Source organism: Hemibagrus wyckioides, linkage group LG08 (genome assembly GCF_019097595.1).
Source record: "Hemibagrus wyckioides isolate EC202008001 linkage group LG08, SWU_Hwy_1.0, whole genome shotgun sequence".
NCBI classification, from domain to species: Eukaryota; Metazoa; Chordata; class Actinopteri; order Siluriformes; family Bagridae; genus Hemibagrus; species Hemibagrus wyckioides.
Window position 1 is genome coordinate 23,996,876 of NC_080717.1, and position 13,490 is coordinate 24,010,365.

Genomic DNA, 13,490 nt, shown 5'->3' on the forward strand with positions numbered 1-13,490 from the left:
CCTCTAACAATAATCACACATATCAATCATGTATCATGTCATCTTTGTAATCCATACTGCATGTTTGTAGTGCTTAATCAAACACACACACACACAAACAAAATACTCTCCCACATTACGTGTACATGTATAAAGCCAAGGAGTAGGAAGGAGTTTCTACATGACTGCAGATTTCTGGTCTGAATCGCCTGGATAAACATCATCACCACAGCTGTGTTCAGACCGTATAAAACACACACAAACTTCTGCTCTGGTTCCTTATGTTACAGGATTCACACTCATCCTGATCATCCGGACATCCTAGTTCATCGGACACTCTATATACATAAACCTTCTAGATCTGCTCCTTTACCTAAGAAAAACTATACATTGAAAGCTTGACTAAACAAATGTGTTTTCAGCCTAGACTTAAACACTGAGACTGTGTCTGAGTCCCGAACGTATATAAGTCACACACACACACACACACACACCGATCAGCCATAACATTATGAGCACTGACAGGTGAAGTGAAGAACACTGATGATCTCCTCATCATGGCACCTGTTAGTGGGTGGGATATATTAGGCAGCAAGTGAACATTTTGTCCTCAAAGTTGATGTGAAACAGGAACAATACCAAGCGAGAAAGAAACTGCAAACTATCTTCTAAACTGCAGCTCTTGTGGGGTGTTCTCGGTCTGCAGTGGTCAGTATCTATCAAAAGTGGGCCAAGGAAGGAACAGTGGTGAACCAGTGACAGGGTCATGGGCGGCCAAGGATCATTGATGCATGTGGGGAGCGAAGGCTGGTCTGTGTGATCTGACCAACAGACGAACTACTGTTTCTCAAATTGCTGAAGAAGTTAATGCTGGTTCTGATAGAAAGGTGTCAGAATACACAGTGCACAGTTTGTTGTGTATGGGGCTGCATAGCTGCAGACCAGTCAGGGTGTCAATGCTGACCCAAAAGTGCCAACAATGGGCACGTGAGCATCAGAACTGGACCACGGAGCAATGGAAGAAGGTGGCCTGGTCTGATGAATAATGTTTTCTTTTACATCACGTGGATGGCCGGGTGCATGTGCATCGCTTACCTGGGGAACACATGGCACCAGGATGCACTATGAGAAGAAGGCAAGCCGGAGGAGGCAGTGTAATGCTTTGGGCAATGTTCTGCTGGGAAACCTTGGGTCCTGCCATCCATGTGAATATTAATTTGACACGTAACGCCTACCTAAGCATTGTTGCAGACCATGTACACCCTTTCATAGAAACAGTATTCCCTGAAGGCCGTGGCCTCTTTCAGCAGGATAATGTGACGTGCCTCTAAGCAAAAATGGCTCAGGAATGGTTTGAGGAAGACTTGTGCTCCTCAAGGTGTTGACTTGGCTAGATCTCAATCTAATCAAGCATCTGTGGGATGTGCTGGACAAACAAGTCTGATCCATGGAGGCTCCACCTCACTATACCTAGAGAACTTAAAGGATCTGCTGCTAACATCTTGGTGCCAGGATCTAGTGAAGTCCATGCCTCGACTAACAGGCAGGTGGTCATAATGTTAGATCGGTGTATATATATATATACATACACTATATTGCCAAAAGTATTCGCTCACCTGCCTTGACTCGCATATGAACTTAAGTGACATCCCATTCCTAATCCATAGGGTTCAATATGACGTCGGTCCACCCTTTGCAGCTATAACAGCTTCAACTCTTCTGGGAAGGCTGTCCACAAGGTTTAGGAGTGTGTTTATGGGAATTTTTGACCATTCTTCCAGAAGCGCATTTGTGAGGTCACACACTGATGTTGGACGAGAAGGTCTGGCTCTCAGTCTCCACTCTAATTCATCCCAAAGGTGTTCTATCGGGTTGAGGTCAGGACTCTGTGCAGGCCAGTCAAGTTCATCCACACCAGACTCTGTCATCCATGTCTTTATGGACCTTGCTTTGGTCACTGGTGCACAGTCATGTTGGAAGAGGAAGGGGCCAGCTCCAAACTGTTCCCACAAAGTTGGGAGCATGGAATTGTCCAAAATGTCTTGGTATGCTGAAGCATTCAGAGTTCCTTTCACTGGAACTAAGGGGCCGAGCCCAGCTCCTGAAAAACAACCCCACACCATAATCCCCCCTCCACCAAACTTTACACTTGGCACAATGCAGTCAGACAAGTACCGTTCTCCTGGCAACCGCCAAACCCAGACTCGTCCATCAGATTGCCAGATGGAGAAGCGCGATTCGTCACTCCAGAGAACGCGTCTCCACTGCTCTAGAGTCCAGTGGCGGCGTGCTTTACACCACTGCATCCGAAGCTTTGCATTGCACTTGGTGATGTATGGCTTGGATGCAGCTGCTCGGCCATGGAAGCCCATTCCATGAAGCTCTCTGCGCACTGTTCTTGAGCTAATCTGAAGGCCACATGAAGTTTGGAGGTCTGTAGCGATTGACTCTGCAGAAAGTTGGCGACCTCTTCGCACTATGCGCCTCAGCATCCGCTGACCCCGCTCCGTCAGTTTACGTGGCCTACCACTTCGTGGCTGAGTTGCTGTCATTCCCAAACACTTCCACGTTCTTATAATACAGCTGACAGTTGACTGTGGAATATTTAGGAGTGAGGAAATTTCACGACTGGATTTGTTGCACAGGTGGCATCCTATCACAGTTCCACGCTGGAATTCACTGAGCTCCTGAGAGCGACCCATTCTTTCACAAATGTTTGTAAAAACAGTCTGCATGCCTAGGTGCTTGATTTTATACACCTGTGGCCATGGAAGTGATTGGAACACCTGATTCTGATTATTTGGATGGGTGAGCGAATACTTTTGGCAATATAGTGTATATATATATATATATATATATATATATATATATATATGTATATATCTGCTACAACTGGAGCTTGTTTATGAACATCCTGACAGTGAGGAATTACAATAATCCAACTTAGTGGTAACAAAAGCAAACTAGTTTTTCTTAGCCAGTAGCAAAGTAAATGTAATTTAATTCTGTACTTAAGTATCTGTATGCATCTCTCATATTTACAGTTACAGCACAGCAAGCAAATACACACCCATGGCCCATGGCCTTACCTGCAGGATTTGTTTTAAGTTGTTGAACTGAAGAAAGACTTTTTCATATTCAGATACCTGCTCTGCCCACCTCAGTAACATACGATTTTATCTAACAAAGAATTCAACATCATATTCGCAACAACTTAGAGGTGAGCATGTCCTGTGATCATCATAATGGTCATTTTCTTTAATATGAAATCTAAGGTTAGCTCGCAGCAGTGAATTTTATTGTGTACATGAATAAGTCTGTCATTATCTGAATTATGTCTTGTATGACTACTTATGCTTTTAGCTAAGTAAGCTAACGTAATCATTAACTCTTGAGCAGCCTGTATATTAAAGTTACTGATGATATACAGGAACACAATAACCCAATAGCTCAACTTTTATTGTTGATATCTGACCAGTCACCCGGTAAAATTTGTTTTTTACGTAAAGCAGGATAAGATAAATACTGCACAAATACCGTAACTGCCTGTAATCACACACCAAAGTATTAGTTAATAAATACTGAAATACTGACTCTGCTGAATTTCAACTTTTTTTCCCCTCTGAATCTGTAGAGCAGCAAGTTTCTGTTACAGTCAATCTGCTTAGATCCTCGCTGGTCATTTGTTTAAAACTGATTCCCAGGTGGACACAGGTGTGTCCAGCGCACATTAGTTAATCTGTATGAGTTACCAAGTCATACTGTCCTGCTGCAGTACTTCATATTGTCTTCTGCCGTGATGGATATATTTTCATTTATGTAGGAAACAATTTCTAAGCTACAGACCCTGTCTTTTTATAAGGGTCCTTTGTGAGACAAACACGCACACACACATACACACACACACACATAGCTGTGTGTCATCAGCATAACAGTCAAATCTAATAGCATGTTTATGAATAATTGGGCCTAAAACAGAACCTGGTGGAACACCGAACATAACCTTAGCATGCATAGAGAAGTCAGCATTTAGATCGATGAACTAATAACGATCAGTCAAATAAGACCTTTATCAGTTTATCAGTCCTCAGATGTTAAACAATTACTGAATGACAGAATGAGTAATAGATGCTTGAGAAGGTTGCAGTAAAACACTCAGCCGTTGGTTGATTCTGATCTGTTTTCAGATCTTTCACTTTTCGGATCTACTAACTTCAGCTTGGATGCTATGTTGTGAACAGAGTGCAAATCACATGATCTCAACTCACTGCATATAACTAGACCTTCTGAATTCAGTCTGAAGGAACAAAATGAAACGCTCATTTCGATTTGATTTACGTACATGTGTTTTTTAAACAATAGCCATTGTCCCAAAGCAGCTTTACAGATATCCAGATACAGATTTATATTTAGATTCCTAAAGAACAATCCAGGAACCAGGCTGAATGTGAACCAGTACACTGTATTGTGTGACACTGGATAGTCTGGTTATAGATCAAAAATCATAATAGATTCAACATTACAGAAGAAGAAGACAAAACGTGTGTGTGCATGTGTGTGTGTGTGTGTGTGTGTACAGAGTTGAGTGAGCAGATTAATTCAATTCAATTCAATTTTATTTGTATAGCGCTTTTAACAAAGAGCATTGTCTCAAAGCAGCTTTACATAAGAAACGACATAAGAAAACAACAAACATAAACATATAAACAGACAGACAGTCCTAGATGTTATCCCAAGTGAGCAAGCCTGAGGTGACTGAGGCGACTGTGGCAAGGAAAAACTCCCTTAGATGGTAAGAGGAGGAAACCTTGAGAGGAACCAGACTCAAAAGGGAACCCATCCTCATTTGGGTGACAATTGTGTGATGCAGATACAGCATGTGTATAGTGTTATGTAAGTCAATAAGGAGGTTGTTGTCCACAGCGCTGCTTGAATATCCCAATCCTCACAAGCAGAACCCGGGTAGAGCTGGTCCATCTCCGGATGCCACTGGAGCCGGCACAGTCCCTGTATGCCTCGGGATGGGTAGAAGAAGGGAAACAATGGAACAGCATTAGCGTAGCTGCTGTTCATAATATTAGCAGTACTAGCTGAATGTGCATTTAATCAGATGTACTGGAGCACAAGGTTATGGGAAGTGTTAGATGTATGCCAGGCTAAAGAGATAAGTCTTTAGTCTACATTTAAACTGGGAGACTGTGTCTGAGCCCCGAACACTGTCAGGAAGACTATTCCAAAGTTTTGGAGCTAAATACGAAAATGCTCTACCCCCTTTTGTGGACTTTGATATTCTGGGAACTACTAGAAGTCTGGAATTTTGTGATCTTAAAGAGCGTGGTGGATTGTAACGTGTTAGGAGACTGGAGAGATAGGTGGGAGCTAAACCAATTAGAGCCTTGTATGTGAGTAGAGCTAATTTATAGTCAATTCTAAACTTCACAGGTAGCCAGTGCAGGGATGATAATATTGGGGTTATATGATCAAATTTTCATGATCTGGTAAGAACTCTGGCGGCTGCATTCTGGACTAACTGTAGCTTGTTTATTGAAGATGCAGGACAACCACCTAGTAATGCATTACAATAGTCCAGTCTGGAGGTCAGGAATGCATGAACTAGCTTTTCTGCATCAGATACAGATAAAATGTTCCTAAGCTTGGCAATATTTCTAAGATGGAAGAAGGCTGTTTTTGTGATATTGGAAATATGATTTTCAAAGGATAAGTTGCTGTCTAATATTATGCCCAGGTCTTCCACTGTTGAGATAGTAGTAACAGTGCATCCTTCTAGATGCAAGCTGAATTGTGAGAGCTTCTGTGTACTAGTTTTTGGGCCAATAAGTAATATCTCTGTCTTGTCAGAATTTAATAATAGGAAATTATCGGTCATCCAATCTCTAATATCTTTAACACACTCAGTCTAGACAAATTAGATATTTCATCTGGTTTTGATGAAATATATAACTGGGTATCATCGGCATAACAATGGAAACTAATCCCATGCCTTCTAATGATGTCACCCAATGGAAGCATGTATACTGAGAAAAGCAGAGGTCCTAAAACTGACCCTTGTGGGACCCCGTATTTCACTGGCACTACACTGGACAGTTCTCCATTTAAATCTACAAAGTGGTATCGATCAGACAGGTAGGATCTAAACCATTTTAATGCCTGTCCCTGCATGCCTATGTGATTAGATATAAGAGTCCTGGAATAAGTACAGGTCAGTTTTTATTAGACAAATCTACAGAATCCAGATTATGTCACGGATGTAAGGATGTGATTTGATTGTCACATGGAATCATCCAACAAAACTTTAGAACTGTGTTTTATTTTCTTGTTTAAAATGACAAAAACCAACACGCATGCAGTGAACAGAAGTTCAGACAGACTGTATAAAACACACACACACACACACACACACACACTGATCAGCCGTCACATTAAACCCACTGAAGGTGTAGTGAATATCGCTGGTCACGGTGGCATCTGTGAGGGTGGTGGAGTTTATTAGACAGCAAGTGAACAGTCAGATCTCGAGGCTGATGTGTTTGAAGCTAGAAAAATGGTCAAGTGTATGCAACTGTATGTGTCCTCTTACAGCAGGATGATGCTCCCGGACACACTGCAGAAACTGTGCAGGAACGGTTTGAACATGAGTTCATGGTGTTGAATCAGCCTCTAAATCCCTCAGAGCTCGATCTAGTTGAGCGTCCATGGGATGTGATGGACAAATCAGCTCTGATCAGCTTCCAGTTCCTGCAAGCGCCTCGGTGCCAGATACCACACACACCTTCACAGGTCTTGCGGAGTCCATGCCACAGTGCCTCAGAGCTGTTGACGTCATTAGGAGGAACCACACAATATCACGCAGGTGGTTTTAATGTCTGGAACCAGCTCAGTAGTTCATAAACTCTGCAGGTCTGAGCTGAGGGAAGAGCTGGTGGTGTGCGATGCTGCTTCAGGAGATCAGTGAGATACACCAGAGCTAAACCACACTCAGATCTTTCTGAGTTAATTGAGGAGCTTGTAGTTATCCACACCAGCGCGTGCGCCAGAGAGTAACTTATGTTACGCCCCCCAAACCTCCCCTCGTTCTTCTGTATGTGTGTGTGTGTGTGTGTGTGACCACTCTCCCCACACCGCCCTCACTGTCATTGCTTTAGTGGCCACGTCTCAAATCCACTTGGTATACAGAAGTGCACCTCTCACACACGCAGGCAAGCACGCCTACACGCACGCTCTCTCCAGCGCGAGCATTCTCACTCCATAAACCGACTCGAAGAAGAGAGCGGTTATCTCACGCGCAGTCGCGCACCCTTCTCCGTTCTAGCGGTAAGATACCACTTTCTTTTTTTCTCTTTTAATTTGGTTGATCTCGCTTGGACTGAAAGTTTGACGTGAAACGGCTTAAAACTTGATGGGGGGGCGATGTGGGGGTGACCCCACCCAAAACTTTTTGCGACATTTTTACCGAGCGCGAGCGTGAGACCCCCGTGTCTGTCTTTCTGTGGGTCGTCGTCTCGCAGAGCTCATATTCAGCTCGCGCAGTGTAGTGTGTGTGTGTGTGTGTGTAGTGTGTAATGTGAGCTATAGAAGCTCCTTTTTTACTTCCAAGGAGCTGAAAACAGAGCAAAAGCAGAAGGCGCATGCAACACGCGCGCGCGCGCTCGCACAATTAATCCGCTTTTCCGCTTAAAAAAAACTTGTTTTTTTTGTCAGATTTTATTTGATTATTTGTTACGGTTACTCTCATGAACACACTGTTGTGTGAATGCGCGGAAAGTGTGTGTGTGTGTTAGTGTGTGTGTGTGTGTGTGTGTGAAAGGGACACGATCGCCACCCTCATGTTTTCAATTTCACTTCTAACAATTTGTCATTGACGTCAACAAAAGTGAATCTGTCGTTTTAAAAATAAATGTACTGAATATGTTTATTTTGACTCGACGCAGTAAATGATTTCTCTCCGAGTAGAGATGATGTGTTTTTTTTATATTGTTACATATATTAATTTCACTGAAACAATCATACTGTGTTAAATATGAAAAAATATACAATCTGTGGATTTAATAATAATTTTAATACATTTTCCCCCCTTTGAGACTACACGATAAATACACAGTGTTTATTCTCACACACTCTGTGTTTACAAGAAAAACTTGAATTATTCATACTAAACACACACACACACACACACACACACACACACACAGGGATGTTTAGTGTGATGGATGCGGTGGAAATTTCATAACAAACCAACAGTAAATGTGTGTGAGAGAGTGTTAGTGTTTGCACTTGTTAACACTTTCAACAATGGACAAAAATGTGTTCTACAAAGTATAAAAAATAATTTAAAAATGACAAAATGTACTTCTTTTTATAGTTTACATCAGTTTAATAGTTACATCTTGTTCCTGTCTTTGCGATACTGTCAAAGCTCTCTTACTGACAGATTACTGTTGTTATTAATAACAGTTCCTGGAATGATGTTGATTGACGTTAATAATGGAAATGGAATGTAGGTAGGTTCCTCTGATGGCCGCGGACAGAGACACACACACACACACATGCATACACACACACACACACACAAAGAGAGAGATATAAAAAAAACATTCTCCTGATTTAAGATAAGGCAGAAGGAGACAGAATTAAAACCCCAGTGTGTTGGGAATTCACACATTTTTCGTTCTTACATTCTTAAGTAATGGAATGTTTGTTATCAGCTTTAGATGATGTGAAACTTTTGTCACTCTGACAACCGTCTGGTCTTTAAAGCCAGAGGTCAGTAGAGTTGAGTGCCTGAGAAATGGCATCCGTTTCCTGAAGAAGGATATCTTACAGATCACGTAGAGAACCAATCTGTAGGGTTCCTCATAGAACTTGTAACAGTTCCTCCATTGGGCAGATGGTAGAACCCTCACAAGCTTTTTCTGTGTGACTCTTATAGTCATTTTATCTGGTGTTTTTATTTACACTACATTTAAAAAAGTTTGAAGCCTGTGTGTGTGTGTGTGTGTGTCTGTGTCTGGCCTCTGCTCCCTGTCCATATGGGGAATGTGAGCTCAACTGGGGGTGGATGGGGGACAGAACGGCTGTGTTTGCCTTACACACTTTCACAATGGTGTGTGTGTCTTGCTGCCTTTATTATACACACAATAAAGATTATTATAGTAATAAAAACACAGAGATCTCTTGACATGGAGAGAGACAATACTGTGAAGTGTAATCTCTTTATCTCTCTCTCTCTCTCTCTCTCTCTCTCTCTCACACACACACACACACACACACACAGAAGTTCATTCAGGGGTTCATGTGTAGTAATGGGGGAGGAGAAAATGAGACAAGTATCAAAGTGAGAGAATAAAGCGAGATGAGCAGACAGACAGAAAGAACTGCAGGAAGACAGACAGGTGATAATAGAGAGAAATATGCATGTGTAAATAGGCACACGGAGAGAGAGAAAGACAGAGAGACTCTGACTTTAAAGCTACCTCTGTTTACATTCAGTCTCAGTATGAAGAGAAAATTAAACCATTATTATAGCAGAGAGACAGACAGAGAGGCAGACACACAGACAGACGTGAAGACAGATCATCAGAACATCCAAAAAAAAGTTCATGGAAACAGCGTGTGTTGGGCGTTGTGTCTCAGTTGTAAATCATCCACAAATCACGATCCTGTAAAACACAATAAGTGTGTGTGTGTGTGTGATAAAGGGAATTTTTCAGTTGAACTTTGGAATGTAGTAGCTGTAGTTTGTCTTCATACTTTTGTCCTGATTAACGTTTTTTTTTCTTCCTCGCTTGAACTCCTGCAGTCTTTTGTCTCACATCTTCTTCCTTCTCTGGGTTCACTTCAGTGAGGGTCTTCCTCAGACACTTCCCTCTGAACATTTCATCATCCTTCCCTGATGGTCTGACTCACCCGCAGAACACACACACACACACATGTACACACAGGAAAGCTGTTATTAATGAGGGTCAGCATGGAGCTGTAAGGTCAGAGTTCACATGCCTTCAGTGTATCTATCAGTGTAAATATATTAAAATTAACACATCCGTGTCCTGATTGTTTGCACACAGTCACGCCTTAAAACCTTACACATTCAGCTCACAATGACACGTACCGTCTCTCTGCCCCCCGACTCACACACTTCCTGATCCTCTGTCTTTATTAATAACACCATGTTCAGCCAGTGCTCCACATAAACTCATACACTGTGCGTGTGTTATTGTAATGATAATTTATTGTGGTGTTTGTGTCTCTGTTTGTGTTGTCAGGCTGCAATGCTGCATTTCCGTATTCCTGCCCCCGCTGCGTTGGTGCTGGTGCTCCTGCAGGTTGGTGTCATGGTGGTGTTTATTGGCTGGTATGGCCATATTACCCCTTTCCCTTCTGAGTCTACCACAGCGACTGGGGGCAAAGTTCATGTGCTGCTGCTGTCGTCATGGCGATCAGGGTCATCGTTCATGGGCCAGGTGTTTAATAAACACCCATCTGTCTTTTACCTGATGGAGCCGGGGTGGCACGTGTGGGGGTGGCTTCAGAGTCCGGCCGCACAACGCATGCGCATGGCAGTGAGAGACCTGATACACCAAATCTTCCTGTGTGACTTCAGCGTGATGGACGCCTACATGCCCATCAACTACAACGTCTCCAACGTGTTCATGTGGAGCCACAGCCAGGCTCTGTGTTCCCCGCCGGCGTGTCCGCCCGTGTCCTCGGAACACACCATGCCACAGATCCCACGGTGTACCGAGCACTGCGACGTGTCGGGGTTGGGTCGGGCGCAGGTGGCGTGTCATACCTACAGCCACGTGGTGCTGAAGGAGGTGCGTTTCTTCGAGCTGGAGTCTCTGTATCCGCTGCTGCAGGACCCGTCAATCGACCTGCGCATCCTGCACCTGGTGCGTGACCCCCGGGCCGTGCTCCGCTCCCGCGAGCAGTCAGTCGAAGCCTTACTGAAGGACAGCTCCATCGTCCTGGGTAGAAATATGCTGAAATCTGACTCACAGCTTCTTGTCATGCAGGAAATCTGCAGGAGCCACATTCGGATCTACGACACCGCCATCCGTAAGGCACCCGACTTCCTGCGAGGACGCTACAAACTGCTGCGATACGAGGATGTGGTGCGAGACCCGCTAGGAGAGGTGCAGCGCATGTACGACTTTGTGGGACTCAAGATGACAGAGCCACTGCAGGAGTGGCTCCATCAAGTCACACACGGCAAGGGCAAGGGGACGCCCAGTGATGCTTTCAAGATCACCGAGCGCAATGCCTCCGCAGTCTCGCAGGCCTGGAGGACGGGTTTAGACTTCAACAAAGTCCAGCTGGTCCAGGAGGTCTGCAAGAGTGCCATGTCTCTGCTGGGTTACCGTCTGGTCAACAGCGAGGAGGAGCAGAAGCAGCTCAACATCGACCTCACGCGCCTGAAAAAGTACAGCTTCTCCTGGCACTCGACTAATAGTTCTGCCACTAAAACGACCTGAGAGAAACTGGGCATCAGACTGGACCTGAGCTGCAACTCAGCAGTTCATCACTTATTTATTATAGCTGGTGAAAAAAGACAGCAAAGATTCATGTCCTGTAGCTTCTGATGAAAAGGTGTGTGTGTGTGTGTGTGTGTGAGAGAGAGAGAGAGAGAGAGAGATGCTAGTTTCTATTCTATGAGAGAATTTAGAGGAACTTTTCCTCATGAAGACTTTCGCACCAGTTTAGCGCACCATGCTGAGGTGAGGCTGTACACCTCCATTCACCTACGACCTACTGCTGTCCAGAACTGTAGGAGGAAGCGGTTTCGGGGTAAAAATGTTGACCAGCCTCATTTATGGATCTGTAGATGGATGTGTGTGGAAATCATGTGTGGGTGAGCCTTTACACAACAAATTTGGTATTTTTGAAAATCCTGTCAATTGAGGAACACCTTCACCTCCTACCCCTGTGTGTGTGTTTGTGTGTGTGTGATGTGATGTGGTTCTCTTCTATGAGATTAATGTAAAGTTCATCAGAATATCATACTGATCATTTTAACACCTTCAGTTCACTTATTTATGTTAAATAAATCCACAATTTACTTAATTCTCTTTATCCAGTACCTATACAGTGGGGTCCAAGTGTCTGAGACGATGAGTGAAAATGTTTGCTTTTCTTTTTCAGATAGATTTTATCAACAAATTATATCATCAGCAGCTTGAGTCGGAAAGTGGACAGTGTGAAATATTTACCTGAGTCTTTGCCAGCGTTCACTTTGTCTCCTTCCTGCTGTAGTGACGGGAGAGACAGTGAGCTGCACAGACTTCAGGATCCTGTAATACCTAACCATCCCTTTTAGATCAGATCCATCAGCGTGTCTGATCAGCAGTAGACGAGCTCAGACCTGAGGAACATCGGCAGTAAACGCGATCGGCATCACACTTTAAATCAGGGACGGTTTATCTTCAATTCTTAATATATTAAAAAGTGGACCCCACTGTATATGGGTGTGACGCGAGTGTGTGTGTGTGTTGATAAATGGCCTTCACCTGACTCCACATCTACCGTGTTGTTTACAGCATAGCTAAAGTGTTTTAGCTACATCTTTTCTTGTCCATGCCCATTTCCATATCTCCTCCCCCTCCCTGTCCCTGCCTCTTTTATTTATCACTCCTGTTCCACACAGTGTTGAAGGTGTTTTGTTTTCTGGTTGCTGGTCTGTTATTCTTGTTAGCAAGCAGTTGAATATTTGTCGGATTTACATGAAGGCATCACGTGAAACAGATGAACTGACAAGATGTTTGGAAATCTTTCAAACAGGTTAATGGTACAGCAAGATCAAATGTCTGATATAGTGTCCCGTACAAGCTGGCTTCCTGTTTGAAGTGTTTCATTTGGTATTTGGTTATAGTAACAGCAAAGACTAAATGTGGTACCAGTGCCGGTGCTGGTGGTGAAGGTGTTGCAGTTCAGCAAAACACAATTAATAAAAATGAAATGTTTATGTAAGACTCCGTTAATGATAGCAGTTAAAGTGAGATTTTACTGTATTTTATAGAAAATATTTACTTTATTCTGGCAAATGTGGTCTGTGTGTGTGTGTGTGTGTGTGTGCCTCTTTTCTGAAATGATGTTGAATCAGATATGAAGGCTCTGTGTAAAAGTGATAATTTATTAGTGTGATTGTGGTTTAGTTTAAGATTATCAGCGAGGGTCGTGTTAACGGTACACAGAGGGACTAAGGAAACAAAAAAATAAATGACTTTACATATTTTGACACTCACACCTGTTTCACCTTTTTTCTGGAATTCTGTTTCATTAAAACTGGACCATGTCCACTTACATAAATTAAAGACAATGACAGACCTTAATTATAAAGGCTGTTGTTGTTGGCAGATGAAGCGCGTGCTTCCTGCAGAGTCGGTAGGCGCGCGCCCGGGTGTCGGAGGAAGAAGAGCGCGCGCCGCAGATCTGCTCGGTCCGCTGACGATGTTCAGTGCAGCTTCACCTGCTCCCTCCATCCCGTCTACATCACCACC

General features: G+C 43.4%; 1 protein-coding gene and 1 long non-coding RNA gene across 3 annotated transcripts; one reads left to right on the top strand and one right to left on the bottom strand.

Annotated features, from left to right (window-relative positions):
- Positions 1-6,200: 6,200 nt before the first annotated feature.
- On the top strand, positions 6,201-13,234 carry chst6 (carbohydrate sulfotransferase 6). Of its 2 annotated transcripts, XM_058398018.1 has the most exons (3): positions 7,268-7,311; positions 9,797-9,892; positions 10,260-13,234. In XM_058398018.1, the coding sequence occupies exons 2-3, from the start codon at positions 9,890-9,892 to the stop codon at positions 11,466-11,468; spliced, it is 1,212 nt and encodes a 403-aa protein (XP_058254001.1). In that variant the 5' UTR covers positions 7,268-7,311; positions 9,797-9,889; the 3' UTR covers positions 11,469-13,234. The 2 variants fall into 2 exon arrangements, with proteins under 2 accessions (XP_058254002.1, XP_058254001.1); XM_058398019.1 differs by lacking the exon at positions 9,797-9,892 and having other exon boundaries at positions 6,201-7,311.
- Positions 8,038-13,457, bottom strand: LOC131358327 (uncharacterized). The gene is made up of 2 exons (XR_009205372.1): positions 13,318-13,457; positions 8,038-9,894 (listed from the first exon to the last, which is right to left on the bottom strand). It is a non-coding gene; the product is annotated as an uncharacterized LOC131358327 (long non-coding RNA).
- Between the last annotated feature and the right edge of the window lie 33 nt (positions 13,458-13,490).